The sequence below is a fragment of the Apteryx mantelli genome, chromosome 12 (genome assembly GCF_036417845.1).
Source record: "Apteryx mantelli isolate bAptMan1 chromosome 12, bAptMan1.hap1, whole genome shotgun sequence".
Lineage (NCBI taxonomy): Eukaryota > Metazoa > Chordata > Aves > Apterygiformes > Apterygidae > Apteryx > Apteryx mantelli.
In genome coordinates this window covers 8,490,810-8,514,128 of record NC_089989.1, presented here as the reverse complement: position 1 = coordinate 8,514,128, position 23,319 = coordinate 8,490,810, and the positions used below count along the sequence as shown (strand labels likewise).

At 39.0% G+C, this 23,319-nt stretch overlaps 1 protein-coding gene across 2 annotated transcripts; it reads left to right on the top strand.

Moving 5' to 3' along the window:
• Positions 1–40: 40 nt before the first annotated feature.
• LOC106488797 (haloacid dehalogenase-like hydrolase domain-containing 5) lies at positions 41–17,731 on the top strand. Of its 2 annotated transcripts, XM_013947845.2 has the most exons (9): positions 41–184; positions 5,083–5,292; positions 6,336–6,448; positions 8,823–8,916; positions 11,189–11,222; positions 12,060–12,234; positions 14,279–14,467; positions 15,287–15,484; positions 17,441–17,731. In XM_013947845.2, the coding sequence occupies exons 1-9, from the start codon at positions 164–166 to the stop codon at positions 17,493–17,495; spliced, it is 1,089 nt and encodes a 362-aa protein (XP_013803299.1). In that variant the 5' UTR covers positions 41–163; the 3' UTR covers positions 17,496–17,731. The 2 variants fall into 2 exon arrangements, with proteins under 2 accessions (XP_013803299.1, XP_013803290.1); XM_013947836.2 differs by having other exon boundaries at positions 15,287–17,731.
• The last annotated feature ends 5,588 nt before the right edge of the window (positions 17,732–23,319 follow it).

Here is a 23,319-nt window from a genome sequence, read left to right as displayed (position 1 = left end):
TAGCTCAAAGGACTGTGTTCTTTCCCTGATTGTACCCAAAGAATGAGGTCATGAACAGGCATCTGTGCAGGGGGTTGAGCTTTGTCATCCCTGATTGCTCTCAGCTTGTGTATCATGAGACAAGGAGCAAACTACAGCAGAGAGCCTATTTAGGGTCTTATGGATGACTAACTTTGTTATACAGGTATGAATGAAATTTTAAATTGGAAATCAGCAGCCAAGGAGCAGAAGTGCTATCTAAAGAATATAGTATTTAGCCCCAGATGTGGCTACTTAGTTATCTGGTGTTTCTAGATGCTCTTAATATTCAGCTCTATCTTTTGTAAATAATCCACTCTAGAACTGCCAAAGCTCTAAATTATCATGACAAACTTTGTCTTATTAGATGTAAATGATATCCAAAAAGCCTTGAGGAAGTAGGAAACATGGCTGCCAAATTTGAGTCTAAAAAAAGCACCAGAACAAGCCCAAAACTGGAGCACTGATAGCAAGCAGACAATGAATATTGCAAACACACCTGTAATACAAACTTTCACTTGCTTTATGAACTCTTGGCTTTGTAATTAAGTTGCAAACTAGTACATCTCTGACTTGGCCTAATAATGTTTTAAATGTGCTCTGAGCTGCAAGTATCTTTCCCAAGTTTTTTCCAGTTTTTGCTTCTGTTCCTTGACTGCTTTCTGTTTTTGAATTTATGGAAGGTGATATGCTTTCTCGTGTTATTTGTACTGCTGTGAAAGACAATACTGTTTCCCTGGAGCCTCTTTGGCCACCAAGAATGAAGGAATAGGCTCCTTTCTCGTTGGATGTGCTGCAAATGCTTACAGGCTTATGGACCAGCAGCACTTGATCAGGCTAGCTGGGCACTTCACCTGTGGAAAAGATCAGTATGTGATGGCTAAGGCTGTGTTGCTGCTTCGTAAGCCACTAACTGAGTCTCTGGAGCTTAATAAATTGGCAGGCAGTCTGTTAAGTCCTTATCATGCTTTGAGAATGTTAGTCTTAGTCACCAAACCATAGTATGACAAAAAAATAGAGCAGCCAAATGAGCTTTCCAAAAAGGAATGCAGAGTTAGAGCTCTGTTGTAAACAGACCCTTGCCAGTCATGCTTCTGCTAGACTGTATGTTTGTTTGGTTTTGTTCCATACAAGAGCTATTTTTGTCTGGTGGAAGAGTGCTTGGAACAAAGATGCCAGTTCTGCTGTAGTTTTGCTAAACTACACACTGGTGATAACCAAGTTGGATTAAAAAAAATAGTGTTTTTAGGGCCTTCTTCAGTTTTGGGGGTGGGTAATACCTGTGGTTAATCTCTTCTGTCACTGTATGTGTCTAAAAACATAGAAGTTAGAGAAAACAGAAGGGCAGAGTCAGATTAGGGAGAAAGTGTTAATGAGAACAAGAAAAGGCATAAAAGTATATACGGATTAATAGAGTTGGAAAGAATGAAAGAAAAATCAAGACAAGACACTAATTCCATTCCATGTTCAAAGAAGTAACTAGCAGACCTGAGCAAGATCAATACATTGAAATAAATGGAGAAGTCTTAAAAGCAAATGCTGACAAACAGAAGTGGAATAAATGAATAAAAAATGCACTATGGAGTTGTGCTGTGCAGATGATGGATGCTGCTTGAACCCTCTGTACTGAACACTCATTCTGCAGCTCTGCACGCCTGCTAAGGCTTTTTAAGCTGCATGATCTCTTTAGTTGCATCTGAGCCAACAAACTGGGGAGTAATTGTTTGCCCGCAGTGGCTTGCAGTGCAATGCCCATGGTCCACTTGCTTTACAGGCCAGTGCGTTGCTGGTGACGTTAGGGCTGTGATGCTGCTGTAGTCGAAGCTACGGGTTTGGTCTTGTAGCTTGTCCTAGAGAAGGAAACAGTGCATAGCCTCTGCATGAACTTTTTAGGTGTGCAGCTGTACTTGGAGATGCGTGTTGCAGGGCTCATGACTTGCACAAGTCTTGTATCTTGCCTCAGATAGCTTGGAACATGTCTGGGTTATAATAATAATTTTAGGCTTGCTTCCACGTGGTTTGTCCTCTTGCCCGCTCTAGAGTTCTGCCCCCCGCAGCCCTGGCCTGAGCTTTGAGGGGGTGACCGAAATGTTGTTCTCGCTGTTCCCCGCTCCGCGTTGCCTTCTGCTTGCTTCTGTGATTCCGAAATGCATTCGCCTTTGGTTCATTTAATGCCAGCCACCTAAGTGATGTGCACTGAGAGAAACCTTCCTCACTCTTTGCCTCGGTAAGTGCCATGTAATCCCGGGAGGATCCATTTCTCCCTGGTGAGGAATGTATGCTGGGAGCACCACAAAGTGAGGGGATTTGCCTCGTCACTAGTAGCAGATGAGCGAGCTCTGTAAGGACAGCTTTGCAGTGTATCCACTAATTAACTATTTTGGGCTTGTTTTGTCACTTTTGGGTCTTAGGAGCTGGGAGAGGCTGTCACGGTGCAGACCCCACCACTACCCTACTGCAGCGTTTCTGTGTGCGCACCATGCGCTCGCTTGCTTGCTTTTTTTGAGAATGGTTTCCTGGAGGATGACGATTCATGTCATTAAAGACAAACTGAGTATTTCCGCGGCTCTTGCCCTGTGCTGCTGGCGCAGCCCGCGCCCTGGAGCGCCTGAGGAGGGCACGTGGCTGCCTGCTCAGCGCGGGGCGGGAGGGGGGGGGAAATGCCGCCCGGGGGGCGGGGACAAGGGCGGGGGGCGGGGCCTGCACCTGCCGGGCTGACGTCAGGGAGGGGCGGGGCCGAGGTGCGAGGCGCCGGTCGGCGGCTCCTCGCGGCCGGGCGGACGTTGGCCGGGGCGCCCCAGCCTCCCCCGCCTCCCGCTGGCGGCCGTTATGCGGCGGGCGCTGCCGCCGCTGCGCGCGCTCCTGGCGGGGGGCGGTGCCGCGGGGCGGCCCCCGGCGCTCGGCGGGCTCCGCAGCGCGCCGGCCGGCGGCGCCGCGCCCCCCGCCGAGGGGAGCGGGGGCGGCGAGGTAAGCGGCCGGCCGGGAGCGGCCCGCGGCCGGCGGAGGGGGGTCCGGGGCGCCGGCTCGCCCTTCCGGGGTGCGGGGCGAGCCGCAGCGAAACCGAAACAGCGTGGGGCGCCGGCTGCCTGCCGTGCCGGGGCGGGCGGGGGGGGGCGCTGCGGGAGGGCGCGCTGGGCGCGGGGTCTCCCGCGGAAATGGAGTGTCGTGAGGTGCGCTCCCTCGCGATCGGGAGAGGAGAGAAGCCGCTGTTAATCTTACCGTTTCCCTGTTGGATATGCTGCGAATTCACTGCTTGGATACCTTTGCTCTCCGTATGCTTTGAAAAAAAAAAAAAAAAAAAGTTTTTTTGCTGCACGCTTGTTCGCTGTAAAGTTCACATCCTTAGTCTGCAGTATTTACAGGTAGCAAAACTAGCGTGAGGAACGTTTGCTGCGATACTGTTACGATATTGGTTCAATAATTTCATGTACCTGTTAAAAAAGACTTTAAAAAACTGTGCTGTATGTTTATCAGCGAGTCTGTGCTGCCAGCTGTGGAGCAGCTTCCCTCCCCCCCCCCCCCCAATCTGGCATTCCTTAAACTGTTGACATACACCTTAGAGAAAATGGTTTGAGGGTTTTGCTTCCTTTTTAAATAAAGGATTGATGACTGTATATGGTGTAAAGGGGAGGATTTGGGGGGGAAGGGGCGTCCTTACATGTAAAACTTTAAACTGAGCAGTAAACAACTATCTTATTAAAATCAATTACACTACAATACATTTAAAATATTGGCCTTACTAAATGGGCCTCTGTAGGGGAATATACTTGGGGTGGTTCAAATGTGGTTCGTGCATCAGGATTTTATAAAAGGCAGCAGCGAGAGCAAGTTTAGCAAGGAGTGTACCTCTGGTTACGTCTCCTTTCACATCCCGGTGGTGGTGGCGGCAGCAGTGCGCATCTGATCTGCGCTATGTTATATGCAGCTACAGGAAAAAAGTAGCAGATGAATTAATGATGAGGAACAAAGTGCTGCTTAAGTAGCTGAAATGCCCTTCTCGATGACTGGGAAAAACAGTGCGCTAAACTGCTGTCAGCACGCCCTTTGGAAGAGCTTGAAGAGCAAAAGCTGTCCCAGCTTCCCTGGGTTTTGGTCCTGGTTCTCCCCATTGTGCTCAGTTCTAGCACTTACTCTTGCACTCCTTTTTCATCAAATGATGAAAGAGAGGATCATAAATGCCAAGAGCCCTGGATTCCACTTTCAGCTTGGGAAGGAAGCGGAGTTTAAATTATAAATCCTTTTGGTTCATCCTTTCCAAATTGGTTCAGTAACAGTTTAATTGCTTCAGAGTCCTAGCTCTCGTTCTCTGCTCTTTAGGCTTCAGGCAGTCTCGATCTCTTTTTTTTCTGAGTTCATGAAATCCAGTTCTTTGCCTTTTCAAAGAAGGGCAATTAGAAAAATTTTAGCAACCCAAGCAGGGTCTTTATTTAAGGAGTTGTTAACTTAACCTATAGGCATTAGTCTGCCATATATACAATCAAGAATCAGGTGAAGTGATGTGTAAGGAGCAACAACACATATCTAGCTATAGTTGATCCTGTTCTGGAACAGAAGAGCGCAGATGTCGGCAGGGAAAGTTTTAGCAGGTAAGCATCCTGTAAGGAGAGAGCTGTCTACAGTATTTGTAATCAAGACCTACCTATTGCTGAAAAATTCATTTATTTTGTTAGTAGTGGGCTCTGTTAGTATTCTTTCCATTGAAATTACCTGTGAAATACTTAGATTTGAAGCAAAAATGGGACTCACTGGCTCAGCAGTGTGTGTTTTATACCTCTTTTTTACCAGTTTAACTCATTTTGTTCCAGTGTTCTGGAACTACTCATGAGACAAGGTAGAACTCTCGAGGCTGTATGGATAAGGAAAAAGAGTTGTAGCCCTCCTTTCTTCACAGTAAATATTGTAATATATGAATATGTCTATTGGGCACATTAAAATGTGCAGTATAAAAGATCCGTTCCTTCCCTGTGGAACTTGGGTTTTAATTGGACTTAAACTGTTATAAGCTCTATCAAATGTGTAAGGATGGAAATAATTAGTGCACTCTCTTTTCTTTCCTCACTACAGCTCAACATACTGCCTTCCTTTGGTTTCCTTTTTGACATTGATGGGGTACTGGTACGAGGAAAGACTCCGATTCCTGCTGCAAAAACGGCCTTTCAAAAGCTAGTTAATTCTCAGGGACAGTTCTTTGTGCCTGTAGTGTTTGTCACCAATGCAGGGAACTGCCTTCGCCAGAAAAAAGCTGATCAGTTGTCTCACATATTGGGAGTTCCAGTGAGTAGCTTAAAACTCATTCATTTATTTATTCATTTATGGTGTGCATGTCAAATGCAGCATCTTCCATTAAATGCATTTCAGCTGCTCAGTTAAACAGTTTTTGCCTTAAGTCCTCTGAAATACTTTGTTGGAAAGTACTATAAAAGTGAGAAATACTGTCCAAAGCTGTAACTGGTAATGGTATTTCTTTGCAAAATTGTTACTGTGGGAATAAATCTTAGATCTTTCTGAATAAGAAACAGTTTGTACCAATAACATGTAACTCTGCTCTAGCAAGCTGAATGACTTCTGTGATAACGTGCAAGACTGGAGCTTCCTGCCTTCCTTTGATATAAGTGGTAGAACTTTATTCCCCTCTGATTTGTGGACTTTGCTGGCAGTAGGACCACTCCATTGCTGGTGACTACCTTCAAACATTACTAAGATTAAACCATAAAGTTAGTTCTGTAGTGCCTTTTGTTTCAGTAAAGGCCAGTGAGTGGACATGGGCATATCTGCATTAATAAAATCTCATGTATCATGGATAAAATATGACATGTCAATTACTTTTGGAATTTTTTAGATCTGTAAAGGTAGTAAATAGTGATTCATAGTATCACCCTTCCAGCATAATTACTTTTCTGTTTTGTACCCATTGAAGGGATGCGATATGTAAACTAAAAGATTAAGGTTTTGTGATACAACAGAACCACTGCTGTAGTCTAGCAAAGGTACCATAATCGGACCTAGGACAATTCTGAATCTTCTTCCTTCTGTGTTTTCTAAATGGATTTGGTCACTGTGTAAAACTAGTAGAGAAAAGCTTATGTTCTTACTGAGTAGAGGAATTCTGGAAGCTGAAAGGGATGTTTATGTCAATTTGTCAATAATATACTTTTTTTAAAAAAAACCCAATACTTTGACTATGAAATTTAGGAGAAAATGATATCATGAAGTTTTATGTGTGATTGTTTAGTAATTTAAATAATTTGTCATGCCTGTAAATATCCATATAAATAACTTATCTGAAAAAAAACAATTTTTTTTTTAATCCCAAACAGATTTCACAAGACCAAGTGATGATGTCACATAGTCCTCTGCGAATGTTCAAGCGTTATCATGAAAAATGTGTGCTCGTATCTGGACAGGGACCACTTCTTGATATTGCTCAAGAGTATCCTTTAAAATGCTTTCTGTTCAAGTATCTTCCTTAATTGAGTTCAGAGGATCCTGTGGATCAAGAGAAGACCAAGTATTTCAGCATTAGAAATTCAGTATTAAGCAATGGTAGTTCCTACTATAATGTCAAGTTTATGTATTAAGAATTGTTAAGTTGTTGGTTTGCTGATACTTGCTCAATTTTATTCTATTCTTTCACCTACATATATGTTGTTAATAGGGAAGGAGAAAAGAGAAAGAATTACTCCTGTGCTTTAGATGAAAATGACATTTCATTCCAAAGGGTCTGTGCTCTCTTGAGAATGAGAACATCAGATTTTACAATATTCTGTAGCAAGTTACGTAGTTAGGCTTATCTCAAACAATTTTGCAGACACTTGAGGTTTTTGTCTAGTAAACAGCTCACTAGTAAAGTCCTAGTTAAACTATGTAATAAAGAAAGGTGAGTAGTTGGTGTAAAATGAGTACCTCGAAGTGTCCCTAAAAAAGCAAATTTTTTTTCTGAGAGTTGATATTTAATTAATTCATTATTTTATGAATGACCTTGTACAACATGTAAGTGCTAACAAGTGAATTCAACCATGATAACTAACCCTTACTGGTAGCTCTTTCCTATCATGGGAAGCTGTAACAGAAATCAGCAATGTACTGTTGTGCGTGTACTTGGCATGACTATGTGTAGAAATATATGATTGATACTTAGTACTGTGAAGGTCAAACGTCTCTTACAGACTTGAGTTGTGAATGTTACTAATAATTTAACTGATGTTCTGATTATTGTATATTCAAATGACTCCTTGATCCATCTTGGCATCAGCTGTTTCTTTTATCTCCTGTTGTCTTCTTCCAGTCAGCTTGCTCAGGTCATGGGCCTGTGGGTTATTCCCTCTTACTGGAGTGGGATGTTATTGTCCAGGATTTATCATATCTAACTTCTAGCTCAGCAGCTTGAGAAGTGCCTTATAAAGGACAGTGCGAGTGAATAACCTGCTAATCACGTTAGCTTTACCAGCTAGAGGTGCAAGTTCCTTTTTTGTTTTTCCTGCTCTTTATAGGCATGAAGCTAGGTAACATTGTTTTTGAAACCAGTGTCTAGAGTAGAGCTATACTTTAAAAAGCTTTGTGACTTCTGTATTAACTACCAAAAAGAACTATGTTGATATAATTGTGGTATATAAGCTTTGAGTTCTAATTTAATGACCCTGACTTTTGCATAATCTATCGCCTGTTTTCAATAACTCTCTTCTGTATTCTTCAGTTTATTGGAATTTTAATTTTGATTAAAGTTGGAATAAATTAAAAGTTATATATACATTTTTTCCAACTTACAAGTAAAAGCTTTATTTCAAATAAAAGATGGGGAAAAAGTTACTGAAGAAACATCCTGGATAACTGTCAAAATTCAATTTAAGCATGTTAAGAGAGAGATATATTACAGGACTGAATACAAAATATAAAAAGTGTATTTCCATGTTGCAAACTTAAGTGCAGTTAGATAGCACTCTTGTGTGGGATAATCATATTTTAAAATAACTTTACAAATGGCCTGTATTGTTAATTCTGATATAAAATCAGGTGGCCTTTTTTGTATAATTGATATATTTAAATAGCTCTTATTTTCATATGCATTGTAAGAATAAGTTGTATTATTATTGAGCATAGTAGCATCATAGCTACTTTTTACACCAGCAAGCAGTTTTAGTTTGATTGTCTCCATTAACTAAGTTTAACTTAATGGGATATATTTGCATTTAAGAATACTGCTATGCAAATCAGTAAGTTATTTTTTCCCTTCTTTTGCACTTTTTTTTTTTAATACATTTTGATATTTATCTTAACTGCCTGCAGGACACAAACTTTATTGGGCAGCCTACTGTTTAACAATAGGCTGAGCTTTAAAATGATTGTTTAACTAGCAATAGAATTGCAGCTACAATGGCCTAAGGAAAGCACAGTTTGTGGGCGCGGTATTTTTCCTTCAGATGAGCTTTCCTGTAGTAATTGCACAAGGTGTTGTCTTATCATTGGATAAGCTTTCTGTTGTGCTTATGTACAGATAATCTTGGAGCATTGCAGGTGTGTGGGGTGATTTCTTCCTTTTCATCTCATATTTTGAGCAAAGCTTTCTATATCATTTCTGTCTAGGATTTCAGAACATATTTCGGTTTATAAGTAATGGAATGTTCATCTTTTTACCTCACACAAAAAAGTCAGTCTTTGGTATGTTGCTTTTATCCCTAAATAATTTGCTTTACCAGATAAACGTCATATGTGAAAATTAATTGCTAAAACTGAATTACAGGGTTGTTGGTTTTTTTTTTAATCTTTTAAGGTTAGCAATTCTGTATCCTTAACTGGTACTTTCTCAGTCTGGGTTTCTGTCAACCTATTACCATTGAAACCTTGCGAGAGAAATACCCTTTGCTAGATGTGGTTGACCATGACAGAAGACCTAAAACTCTGGTGAGTGTGTATTTTTGTTTTCAGATTGTTTGCTTATTAGGTAACGTTCTACAATAGAGGCCAATATTTAAACTACAGAGCTAATGCTGTTTCTACGTTGTATTTTGACTTTACCTTTCTCTTCTGCTTCTGTATTTGTTTTCCTACATTTTCAAGTGCAACTGTGTAAGCTTTTTTTTTTCCCTATCAGTGGTAATTCTTTGTCATAATCTTTGATTTTGTAACTTACTATTGTGGAAATTTAGAATTTAATACAGATACTGAATTTAAAATCTGTCTTGGAAAGGTTTTTCAGATATGTGGGAGAGTGAATAATTTTTTTCCTCCATTTTGGATTTTCATGGTACTATTTCTAGGCTCTGAGCTTGCCTTGGTTGTAAATTAATGCCTGCACATAACTAAATTTTCTCCAAAGGACAGCCTTTTTGCTTGTTCCATTACTTAAATATATTTAAATATAACATAAGACTATTAGTTTATATAAACAGTATGGTTTCAACTGAATATTGCAGAATTTCAGAAAGCAGTACCTATATTTCTTTTCCTTGTATGGAGTGTCAGTCACTATTTGTGAGTACAGCACAAAGACTTGTGGAGATATGGCTTATTTTCAGTTTCACTTAGTGTTTATTATTCACATGCTAGATTTCAGCAATTGAGAGAAAGCGTATGAAATGGTTGAGGAAATGTTTACAAGAATTTTAGCTATAAAACAGTCTTAGGTAATACAGTCCACATAAAGCATTTGCAGCAGCTGCTGTGAAGAAGGAAAAGTGGTATTTGTAAGCAATTCAGGCAGTTGCTACACATAGGGGTATAAGACTAATGTTGTACTGAGAGGTGCAAATATTGTAGGAATTTTTTTTTAACTGTAGCTATTCACATTGCTAATGAAAACAACTATATTACTTCACTGCAGAACAGCGGTGAGGACTGTCTTGCATTTTGTGAAACTTCACTGCTTATTCATGTTCTTGCTGTCTGCCTCCATAGAATCTCAGTAATTAACTGAGTGGGAAATGATCGCAAGATAGAGATGCAATCTCTTTCATTTGATTTTGTTTGCTGATTGCTGAATATATCTGGACTGCAATTGCAGCTGAGTATCAGCTGTGTTGTACCTTGTGTTGCTAAACATAGAACTTTCAGAGCCAATTAATGTGCATTTGTCATCAGCAAATGTTACTTTAAAAAATGTAATAAAAAGGTCTTTTTCCTTTGCAATATTCAAAACCAACCTATAAAACTCGTTGTTGAGCAACCTTAGGTAAGTTGCCCCTTCTGCTGAGAAAAATATGGAGCAAAATGAAGTATGAAATTGCATTATTTAGAAACGCAAGTTATTGTCTAGAAGCATTCTCTTGCCAAACAAATCTGTGTATTGTACATGTTCAGGATCAGTTCTGGAGGATCCATTAGTAATGTATTAATGAAGCAGGAAATATTTAAGCCTTAGGATGGTTGTTTTTATGGAAAAAGAATTCATGTGTTTCACACTCCTGAAAAGAGAGCTGGTATTTAATAACTTTTGTGGTGTACTTCATCTTATTTTGCCTCTGTTTAGCTTAGATATTTTCACAAATGCAGAAGATTACCATCAAAGGAACCATCAGTAGATAGAGTGGACTTTTCCCATGTAAAGTCAAGAAAATCATTGTTGTGGTTCCATAACTCAGTCATATCACCTTTTGCCTTATTACTCAACCATGCAGATGTAGAACTTGAAGAAAATATTAATGTATTTGTCACTGAGGAGAATAAATAATGAAGCACAAACTATTATTTGTGTAGCAGTTCTTATACAATACATTTTTCTTTCTTAACAGTGCTAAAGAAATATATATATAATATATAATTATATAATATATAAATATATATTGCTAAAGAAATATATTTCAAAATATATTTTTCAAATGTCTGCTAGAAGCTTGTCTTCTCCTGTAGAAAAATAAACATACTACTTCATACACAAGTAAATTAAGCAACTGAAGTTTAATGGCTTGTCAGATTTAAGTAGATGTAGGAGCCTTGAGACTGTAGAATGCTGTAATCTGTTGCTGTCTATTTGCCACTAGATTTCACTTCAGAACTTGAAATACAAATTTCCTAGTAAAGGGACATCAAGAACTGGAGCAGTAGCTACATCAGAATATAGAGTGCATTTCCTGTCAGTGTTGCAGAAGGCAACTGTGGAAGAGATGCTTGAATTTATTCTGTTAAAATAGTAGTGGATGTTTTATCTTGTAGAAAACTTACTTTTTTCTTACTGCAGTACCCTTCTGCTGTGGAGCTTCCCAAGATTGAGGGTAAGTTATCTTTACTCACTTTGCAACTATCCATTAACGCATGAAATATCTTTACTGTATTTTTCATTATAATTATAACCCATTTTTAGATTGCTGGCCACCTTAGAATTCTGTCAGCCGGCTTTCTAAAATTTCCCTGTTAAGGACATTGGTCATTAATGTAGAATGTATAAAGTGTGGTAAAATAGTTTTTTTTGTTGGTTTTTTTTTTTGTGTGTGCAGTTTTCAGCCATATGTGTCTGAATTTTTAGAAGGCAGGTGAGGTCTGTGTTGCTTTTCATTTTTCTTTAACAGCCTATTGTTGCCTTCCTTTTGAAAATGAAGAATGAATTGCCGTACACTCAGAAATAATTGGTCTTGTTCTTATACTAGTCAGGAGGATCACTTCAGAGCTGGAGTACAGGAAGCACTCCATCTGGTTTAAAAAAGCCATGAGAGATTATTGCTGGAAACCAGAAGATTACCTAAAAACAACATCCAAATGTTGCTTTAAAATGGATAAATGGCAATTCTGATATATTATTTTAATACTGTACATAAATATATCATAGAATTTACAAGGTATAGAAGACTTAGAAATAGAATTTAGAAGTCAGTATTTTGCACTGTTACAGAGCAATTTAGCCAACTTAAAAATCAAATAATTTCTTAAACCTGTGGGTCTTGCAGTGAGGTCTTGTTACTTCTGAGATTTTCTGTAAATGGGTATGTAATATATTAAAAACATAACTTAATGTGACTATTTCATCAGTTTATGATTAAAACTAATTATTCAGTCTCTTTAGTGTTAGAGATTTGATGCTCTGTTAACTAATCCCATAACTCTATTTCTTGTAGCTGTTGTTTTGTTTGGGGAGCCAGTCAGGTGGGAAACCAACCTTCAGTTGATAATAGATGTTCTGCTGACAAGTGGCTATCCTGGAAATCCGTATCACCATGAAAATTACCCTCATATACCTGTACTTGCTTGTAATATGGATCTGATGTGGGTAGCTGAAGCACAGTCTCCAAGGTAAATGCAATTATAACACATGCATATATAGTGCGATATCCTACGTTTTTAATCATTGCTTCAGTAAAATTGAAAATCAGTATTTTCATACAAAATGTTTGCTGTAGCTTTACAGCAGGTCTGTTTTCTTACTCCCCAGAGAAAGATACTTCTTCGCCTGAGAGCCTTAGAGTTTCAGTCCAGAGGAAAAAAAAATACAAAAATTATCAAGGCTCTTGTTGCATTTCATCAGGTCCTCCTTTGGTATTCCTCTTTTCCACCCTACAGCTTCTGGTAGGATGATGAATTGACCCTGTTAGTTAAAAGCAGTGTCATTTTTGAACTAATGACACTGTAGTAAACTGTTCAAGGAACATAAGAAAAGCCAAACAGAACACAGAGAACAGGGTGATCTCTGGTAGTGTTTGTTTGATTTTTTTTTTTTTTTTTTTTTTTTTTTTTTTTTTTTTTAATAAAAGGTATTTCTTTAATTGCTTTGTTTCACTCTCTTTCCCCTACTCTGAAATTTGGACATATATTGAAGTAGAAATTTTTGTCACCATGACTTGATTGCTGGCTTGATCTTAGGGAGAAGATCTTGTCAGAGATCCTTTTTTAGATGCAAAGAACATCTCTAATAGCACTCTGGCAAAATATGTATGTTTGGTAGTTTAAGGTAAGGCAACAAATATGTCTACAGTAAATAAGATCCATAGTTTCAGGTATGTCCTTTGGGAAAGATCCTGTATTTAAACAGAAATAAAGTTTGGTTTTGCTTTGGGTTTGACAGTATGACAGGTTTGCATCTGCCAGTGCTGTTATCTTCAGTATTTGACTATAATGCCATGACTGGGTTGTTTTAAGCTGTTGCTAATCATTACTGGAAATAATTTTATGCTGATTTATATGTTATTCTTAAAACAACAAACAGGGTGGAGAGAGGGAGTGAAGTGCTAATTTAAAACTCAGAAAAGCTAATTCTGTATCACATTTGAAAGTGCTACAGCTGCTTCTTTCTCCACAGCTTTTTTCCTTAACTGATGATTTTGATTTCTTGGTGTTTTCCAGGCCACTAGAGGTTTAATTTATTTATTAGTGCCCCTAATATATATCTGCTGGCTTCTGGTTCTCATTATACTGGTGTTTTAGGTGTTTTTTTAAGCTGTAGTTACTTGGTTTAAACAGCTATAAATGTCTATGTGCATTAGAAGTTATCTAGCTGCTCTTGTTAAGTATTCACGTGTAACTTATTGTATATAGACTGGTTGTATAGCTATTTTTTATTCTTCTTAAGGTGGTTTTGATATTTTATACTTCCTTATTTCTCAGGCATATATATTAGTTCATCCCTAAACCCAAGCCCTGAATTTGGTAGTGAAGTCAAACTGCTTTTTAGTCCTGAGATTACATATTCTAAATTGCTATTTTACTAGCTTAGTTGATAACCCATCATCACTGTTCTTGCCTTGATTGAGTGAGTTATTAAAAGCATGTTTTAAAATTATAGGTTGTTCCTTGATCCTCCTTTGCATCTATTTTTGAGAGAGAAACCTGTGAGGTTTTTTGTTTCCATATAACAGAATGGGCTTGGTATACTCGTGTGTTTAAGGAGAGAGTAATTTTCCTTATGTCTGATTCCAACTTCCCTTTTCTATTTATCCTATTTGTTAATTCTGAAATTCAGCTGATTCTGCTAGGTCAAAATATAGAGTAGATCACAGGCTATAGACATTATTTCAAAATGCATCACTTTTTTGCAAATTGAGCTATTTGCTTAAATGCAAGTAACACTAACACAAATCATTATTATGCTTTACTTCACTTTTAAAATAGACCAGTGTGCTGTGCTGTCCCAATTGCATGTTGTTGTTATGGTCTTTATTGTTCAGCTAATCAGCAGTTAATTTTCAGTGAAAAAGCTGTGGAAATGTTGCATGCAAACTGAGGAAAATTTAATAGTAACAGGATATTATTTATTCCCAGAAGTCTGTGGAACAAGAGAAAGAAACGGCTTTTTGTGTACTTAATATAATTTGATTTGTCACAAACCTTTATATTTCTGCAGGTTTGGGCATGGAACATTCATGGTTTGTTTGGAAAACATTTACAAGAAGATCACTGGCAAAGATCTGAAATATGAAGCCTTAATGGGCAAACCTAGTGAATTGACCTATCAATATGCAGAATACCTTATCAGGGCTCAAGCAGCAGAGAGACAATGGAAGCAGCCTATTCAAACTCTTTATGCTGTTGGGTAAGATACTATAAGTCTAATGAGTATGTCAGGAAATTACTCGTAGTATATATACAAGCAAAGAAAAATACACAACTCTTACGTGTTTGTTTCTAGTTTTATTGGGACCACCTAATATTTTTGGCACTATGTTGTACTTTTTATGATGTTCTCCAGGCTTACTGTTCTTGAAATGTTAATACTTGTGTCTTTTTGTGTGTAATTTCTGTAAAAGCACAAGAAGTGGTTTATATGCTACTAAGATTTTTTCCCCCCCCTTTTTTTTTTTAATTTCTGAAATAGGCTGTGTAAATATTTAACAAAAAGGTTTCTTTTTTTTCCTCTCAAGGTTACTGGTATAATATCTACAAGCTTTGAGTAGATAATGGGATATTAGAGAATGTAGAACTGGAATTGATCTGTGGGGTCATTAAGCTCAGTCATATGCTACTCTGCATGCAGTCACATCATAGAAACCTTTTCATAAACAGATAAAGCTCTATTGTATTAAGGACTGTTCCAGAATCTCCAAGATGTTTGGAAATATAATAACCTCATTCATGGACTTGCTAATACCTATCCTTGAGTCTTCTCCTGCCAGCCTCATCTGCAGTTTTCAGTATGGAGAATTATTCAGTTCTATCATATGTCATGGTTAATGAAAATGGTGTGATAAAATAACTACAGGGTTGGACTTCTTCCTATCTACATAATTCCCCATAAACTTCTGCACAGTGTCAAATAAACTGTTAAATCAAACCCCTAAAATGTTTTTTATACAACTGAAATTTGCTAATTTAAATTGCCCTGTTGACTAAACTTTTTTTCTTATATTTCCAGAGATAATCTCATGACCGATGTCTATGGTGCTAATCTTTACAATCGCTATCTTGAAGAGAAGAACTCCAGAAAAGGTTCCAAAACCCGAATTCAGGCCAAAGTTGCCAGTGGCAGGAGACCTGCCACTCTTGCTCAGGATGATGAAATAGACAACAGCTGGGAAAGTGAATTAGCATCTTCTGCTGCTACCCATTGTAGGTCTGTTCTTGTTTGTACTGGGGTTTACAACCCTCACACAGAGGTACCCTCTGATACCAGGGAGAGCATCTCTGACACAGTGTTCCATGGCCACAGAGATTTTAGATTTGATCCTGGTTTAGTAGAACCAGATCACATTGTACCAGATGTTGATGCTGCTGTAGACCTGATCTTCCAGCTGGAGAACTTTGCACCTAGTTGAGATGACAGGATTTCTTAAGGGCTATTCAGTGCTATGCTTCTCTTTCCCCAAACAATCTGTGCTTTAAAAGCATGCCACAAACTGCTGCTTTATAAAATTTTTAACTTTTTAACCATGATATTTTGAAATACTTAAGTTCTTGCTTTAGTTGCAGTTCATTGTTGTCCTATTCATTATTTTTGGGATTTTAATAGTATTTTTTCATAACTTCTGCATATAACTGTCACTTAAATTCTCACATATCAGTTCACTCTTCTGTTTGCTGAAAGATTTAGCTTCTAGTTTATTGGGGGTCTTGAGCATATCAGATTGTGGTGCTGGAGTCATTCACATGATTACAAATTGGCTGGTACAGAGCACAATATGTATTACTTTTTGGTATTCTGCAAGTAATAAGCTCTCTTCCAAATATGTTGTTTCAAATTAGAGACAAGTTCAAATATGTTCTGCCTCTTCATACTCACATATAACTCTGCAGTTTTTTCTTTCTTTTTATCTGTTTTCCCATGTGTTGGGAGCTGCCATTACTTCACCATGTTTTCTCTCTGACATGTAAAGCTTTTAAAGAAATGCCCCTGAAAGATGGGGAAGGCTGAGTTGTTTAACACCATTTTTTGGAATTGCAGCTCACCTGAACTCAGTCATCTAAGGAAAGTTATCTAGTGTGGCATACCTGGCCTTTTTGTCATTGCCTTTTTACCTGGACTCTTATGAGGAATTTAGAATTTTCGTGTGCTTTAGAAAGTATGTTTCAGGCATTTCTGTCAATTGGACTTTTCTGCAGAATGCACATGACAGCTATTTGGGCAAAAAGTGCCTAGTATTTTACTTGAAGCTTCATACAACTGTGGTATTTAACTTGCCCTTAGAGTAACAAATTTCATCTTGTGTCAATGTTATGTTTGTCGTTATGGTTCATGGATTCTATAACTGTTCATTTAGAAATAATTTATTTTATCTTATTTTTGTAAAAACATTTTTGTCTGTTTAAATCAAAGGTGTCTTTGAGAATATTTGTATGTTAATTGATTATACTTGTGCATACAAATGTACTTTTGATATAAGCTTTGAGCCTGTCCTTTGTTACCTGGCAAAAATAAGCCAATTAAGTGTATTTAAAAACAAAGTCACATACACAGAAATATTACTTAACATCATCTTGGGCTAGTTAGCTTTTTCTTTGCAAGTTAGAAACTGTACAAACAAAAATCCGTGGGTCTTCAATTTTACTAAGTTCTTGCAGAACTAGCAGAATGCTAGTTTAAATACATTGATAGACACATGGTGACATAAAGTGAAATGATTTCCTGGCCAACTTCTTCATTTACTGTCTTGAAATCAAAATCTGAAAAGTGATCATAAAGAGATCATTGCTCCGATGAAAGCAGATTTTTGTTTTCACTGCCCTTTGCAAACTCTTCCAATCCCGGCTCTATTATCAGGATTGTTGATTCGTTCATTCATAATGTTTCATACACAGCTTTCAACCTGTCTTGCTGAATCCACTATTCTAAGGTCAAGGACAGTGTTGTAAGCAGTGTATTTCTGTTCCTTCACTGGAAAAATAGTAAAGCAGCCCTGTCTTTCTTGCCTGCCTTATTGTTTTAATAAACAGATAGATATCTGTTTCTTTAGCACTCTTCTGTAGTATGCCAAATACTTGCCAAGTAGGCCAGATATTTCTAAGTAAAGATTGTAGTTAAGGATTTGTAAGATGTCGGACTTACTAAAGTTCTGTCATTTTAATATTGAAGCATGTTGCAGAGCTCTTTAATTCTGTTACTGGAAGCTGACTCAGGCTGTCCATGAAGCAAGGAATAAAGATGTGGAAGTTAATGAAGAAAAACAGAAAACTGTTCGATTTCTTTTTTCCCAGAACTATATGAACATTCACATCTTCAAAAAGTCTATGAAAGAACTGTGTATATACTTTTAAACTTCATCTGTCATGAAAACATTAATGTATATGTAGAAGAATACTGTTCTGTTGATAAGACTGCTGTTTTTAACTGAAAGGGAGACGGTTATTAAATTTTCAGCTTACATCCCTCTTAGAGATCATTTAGGCTATGTCTATGTTGTGGAGGCTTAAATGTTACACTGATGGGTCTGCTTGAGCTACTTTGAATTATTAGTAATTTAGTGCAATTCCTTGTAGGCATGTATGACTAGGAGTCCTACTAGCAGACGAGGGTGCCACTAGATTCAGAACTGTATGAACACAGAACACGAAAGTGGCAGTTGTTGCCACAGATGGTGGACAATGATGATTAATATATATATGGGAATTAACATTTGCCTTTTGTGTTTCAGAGTATCACGGTAGGCACTGGTCATGGTATACCAGTGAGCTAGGCAATGTATTTTGGTGAGATATCATGAAAAACAAATTTTAAAGAAGGACTTGAAGTAATATAGTGAGTTACCTTTGAGGATGCTTACCTGTAGGTCTTGCCAAACATGAAGGACCTCACAGGATCCACTTGCTAGAGCTCCTGCCACAACTTCACTGCAGTGTTGCTCAGGTAGGTACATGGGAATTGGATTGTGTATTTCCCTAATTAGCACTGCAACCACACCTAGCATGGAGCTAGCTATAGAGCCTGAAAGCAAACTGTTTCCTTGGTGTCATGCTACAACGGCTATGTATACTGGGCATTTAACACTGCAGTAAGAATTTTCAAATATTACTTATGTTAGTGGTATAGCAAACTCTTCTTCAGAGTTCAGACATTTTGCAGAATGACTAGAAATGCATGTGTGCTCCTCTCAGCAAGTCCCAGTCCAGTTTGCTCTCTTAAATTTCTGGTGAAAATGTATTTGTGCTAAGATGCTAGTATGTGAATTGTTTGGTTGGGTTTTTTGTTTTGTTTTTTGTTTTTTTTGTGGCTCAGACAAACCTTCCATTCCACCTGCTTTACTGAATTAGACTGAATACCAGCAAAAGACTTGACATTTTAATCTTTTTATTAATGTGACCCCTCAAAAAGGAGGCACTATTGTTTGTTATATAATGCCTTACAAATGAAGGTGCTTCACTGGCAGACTTGTAACCCTTTGAATTTTGTGCCTCCTCTCCACTCAGGAAGTGGTACAAATGAGAACTTTTTTTTAAAGGAGTGTCATAAGACATTGTGTCAGTTCTCTTGTGCTCTTGTGACAGTCAGAAATGATACTTTGAAATTCGTTGATTCTTTGTTGGAAAGAATTGTTAAGAATGTTAAACTTCAATCATGTATTGTCTTTGGTATCGTGTGTTTCTTTAGTTTAACTGATAAATGCTTTTTAAGTTACAGAAATGCATGAGACTTATATTTTAAAGAAAACATTTTTAGATATCTCTTCCGTATCAACAAAAGACTTGCATATAAAATTGTTTAATGTATCAAAACTTGAAGTAATGTTAAACATAAAGGAATAATTATTTTATAGAACATCCTACATTTATGAAATCAGTCTTCTATGCCTATTGATACTACTTGTTAATGAATAATCTTTTTAAATTGCAACATTTTTTAAAGTAAAATATTATATCCAGGCAACTTCTCTTGAGTAATCCACAATAATCTGTTGCTGTGTTTTGTAGTAGTTTACTTCTTTTCATAAACTACTTTTTTCAGAGACAGCTCTCATAAAATTCTTATGGTCTTGAGGAAGATGAATGTTATTACATACTGTGATATGCTGTAATCGAGTCATATGTAGAAAAATAAAAAAAAAAATTCATAGTAGTAAGATGAAACCATGAAATGCAATCTCAACAATGTGTTGGGATTGGCAGATAATTTTTAGAAAGAATATTGAGGATGATTGTCTACAGTGAGTATTTTTGCTGAGCATGAGGAAAAATATTCTTGTTGGCTGTATCCTTTTTAGAACTTTCTAAGGTTGCTGCTATGAATTCTTTCTGTGTTCAACCAGCAGCTTTCTTGAATTGGCACTAAATTGTACTGCGTTGACATACACAGCATATTGTATTTTGAAACATCCTGGGTTTTTTAGATGTCTGCCTCCTATGCTGTGATGTGGAGTCCTGAGCTCAGTGTGCCTGTTTTTCACGCCGGGCACTGGAGATGCTTTCTGTCTGCGAACGAGCAAGCGCGAGGGGAGCTGAAGTGATGAAGAGACTGGTGCAGCGCTGTATCACGCCAGTTTGGAGAGCTGAGGTACTCTCCGGGAGCTGCACGAAAGCCCCCCGCCACACTAGGACTTTCAGCTTGACGTCATCTTCTGGATGTGGACATTCAGTTTGGATTTCTGAAAGGAGCGAGGAGGGGACTTTTCTTTGAGACAAGGCTGTTCTCTTGCATGTGGCAGCTCCCAGGGTGTGGGAGTATCTTCTCCCACCTGGGGAGGTTCCGGCTGACACCCGTTTTCGGGAGAGCACTCGCGCTACCTCGCCGCCGCGGGCTGCGGTGCGGCAGAGGGCCCTGCTGGAAGCGGCTGCGGCAGCCGCCCCACGCGCTCGGCAGCAGCAGGCCTTGCCGAGGACTTGGGCCGCGCTGCAGCGCCAGGTGCGCGTGCGGATCAGGGGCACGAGTGCGGAGCGCCTCCCCGTGAGGGCTGGCGTCGCCCGCCTCGCGTGCCTGATGAGCGCTCTGCGGTGCGCACGGAGCAGAGCAGAGGATGCAAAGCACAAGGCGCCTCGATTCCCCCAGCGCACCCATGCGGATAGCCCGCAAAGGACCGCGCGCTCGGGCGGGCTTTGCGCGTCGGGGTCCGGCGGCTCTGGCGCTTTGCGCGAACGCGCTGTGGCGGCCGCGGCCCGCGCTGCCCCGCACAGCCTGCGCGCGGGAGGCGGCGGCCGCCGCCATTTTGTGTCACCTCAGCGCGGGCCGCCGGGGGGCGGCGGTGCGCGGCGGCCCCGGCGGAAGGGAGGGCGGCAACTCTCTTCCCTCCTCTTGGCTCATGGTTTCTTTTTTCAGCTAACAAAAGCAATAAAATGCAAAACGCTTGCCCCCTGCGTCTCTCCGAGGCCTAGGGTGGTTCAGGTTCTCCCTCTCTGTGGATTAAGCTCCATCTTGGTAAGTAGTAACACGGGCTTGGCAGGCCCTGATGAGCCAAACTGCTGAAACGGAGCAGGAGAAGGTGTCCATTCACAATTTTATCTCGTTCTCACCGCCTCGTGGTTTCACACAAGTGCTAAGCACTTAAACCCTTGCAGTTTGACTTAGTCTTCACTTTGGTAAATTTTTGCCTTGGGGGACTGAGGCTTTCTGGCCTGGGAGTGTAAGAGCAATGAGGTGGGAGCTGGTGCTCCTTCATGCTCTCCTGGCTGCTGGGGAAGAGAAGTTTACTCCCCAACTTTGCTGTGGATGATTGCAAATGAATCTGAAGCATGCAATTTTAACATGTAAGAGAGGTTTTTTTACATTTAGGATTTGTGTGTTTCTGTGTTTTAAAAGCCTGACAATTGTTTAGGCTTTCTTCAGCAAACAAGCAGCCGGGACATGGAAATGACACAAGTGATACTGCTTATGTACAACATGGGAAGGATGTGCAGCCGAAAGGCCCCTGAGCATGTGGGTATTATTTCATCAGTTGATTGATTTGCAGAGTGGCTGGTATCACACCAGTGGTTTCTGTGCATTGGATTTTTGGAACTTTAATTTGTCAGCTATTTTTTTTGTCTAAAAAAATGTTTCTAAATGATGCATGGAAAGGAATACTAACAAAACAGTTTGCAGAAACATTATGCTGAACTTTGATGTTGCCAGCCTGAGTTATTTTTGTTCCCCAAAACTAGGATGGAATCTCAACTGAGTAAATTGTTAAAAACAATTATTTCCAGAGTGCAGTTTCAGGTTCCAAGCACAATATTTGCATGTAGCGACAGCAAGACCTCACAGTCCACCTTTCTAGTTAGTGAAGATAGTTTTGTATTCTGAAGTGCAAAGACACATATATATGGTACATTAAATTATACTAGTTGCACAGGCTCCTGAAGGTACGCAGGCTTGCCCAGACTTTTCATCCTCATAATTGACTGAGCTTTCTACATTCCCTGTCTTCTGTTTGCTAGTTAAAAGCAGTGCGGGTGTTTTGTCCCCCACCTAGTCTTACTAGAGGTTAACAGGAGATAGAAATAGTGACCTGAGCAACACTACATGCACAAGGGAGTTGCTGAAAGAGAGGTGAAAAGCTGCTGCTTTCAGTGTCATAATCAAGAAGCCAAAATTACAGGAGTTTCTTTAAAACCCAGGCTTGTAAGTTTGGTTAGGAGCTATTTCTTTTCAAGTTAATCTTTTATTCAGTGGTATCACTTCATATGCTTTATACTCAAATATGGTCTATATTCAAATCCTTGTGTATAGAAAGATGGATCCTTGGGTGAGGAAATACATCCTGTTCTCAGAACTAACTGAAAAAGCTGGCACACCAAGAGTTTCGGAAAAGAGTATTTCTGTGGTCAGTTCTGTGTATAAAATAAACCAGTAGTTATTCAAAATAGCCCAAATGGTAGACACACAGCCATCTGAGACTCTAGATGAGCTGGGCCAGGATCTCTTGCTGGTCTTGATTAAAAGTTTTTCTCCTTGTTTTTTGTTAGTCTTGTATGCCTGGTTCAGAATCCAAGGTTGCGCTAAACTCATCTCAGTTTGATGCACAGCTGCTGCAGGTTCACCTCGTACCCTCTCTGCAACAGAAGCACTGCCTGTTGTATAGGTAAGAATGTTTCTTAGAATAAGAAATGAATTTTCTACAGGACTTGAGCCTCATTGCTTGTTTTATGGAAGTATGTCTATGGGTACGGTTTCTGCTAGTTTAACAACTAAGTTCCTGACCATAGGGGAAAAAAAAAAATGAAGTGAACTTTTGCTCTAAAAAAGTAAGGGTATTTTTTGAAGGTACAAGCTACATAATGGAGGCCAGTTTACCCCACTATAAGAAAAAAATTGGGTTGTGATGTGTGTAAATATACTCCTGTATCCAAATTATTCCATGTTCCTAGATAATTCAAGAAAAGGTTCCCAGAAATATATATGTGTGTGTGTGTGTGTGTGTGTGTATATATATATATATATATATATATATATATAAAAGAAGTCCCTTTAAAATGTTTGTCATATAATAAACAATAACAATACACCTGTAATAAACAAGCCAGCTAAACATCATGTAAGTTGTCATGGTTGTTTTCCACAGGAAACCTAAGTTAGTTACCAAAGAAGTTGTGTTACTCTGCCTATTTTAATTTGTATGCCATGCACAATTACATATGATACTGCAGCACATACCAGAACAGTGTTTCTTAATTTTTTTTTTTTTCCAGCATGTTCTTTTATTATTAGATTAGCCTGCTCATATTCTCAAGGGTGCACAAAGGTGTCCCGGGGAGATTCTGGCCACCTGTTACTTGCTCCCTCATCAATCAGAGGTTTGTGTTGTGTGTGTCATATGGCATTTTGGAACATGTTCCTCAGTGACTTGGAAAGTAGGCTACAAACTGTCGGTTGTATGGAAACGGGTATGCGTCCTTTCTGCTCTGGAAATATTGAGACCCCTTTTTTGCAGCAAGACAGACATATTGTGAGCTTTGTAGGAAGTGACATATGACTTGCTCATCATTGGTATGTTCAGTGAAAGCATAATTAGCTTTTGAAGGCCCTGTGTTTTACAGGGAATATAGAGA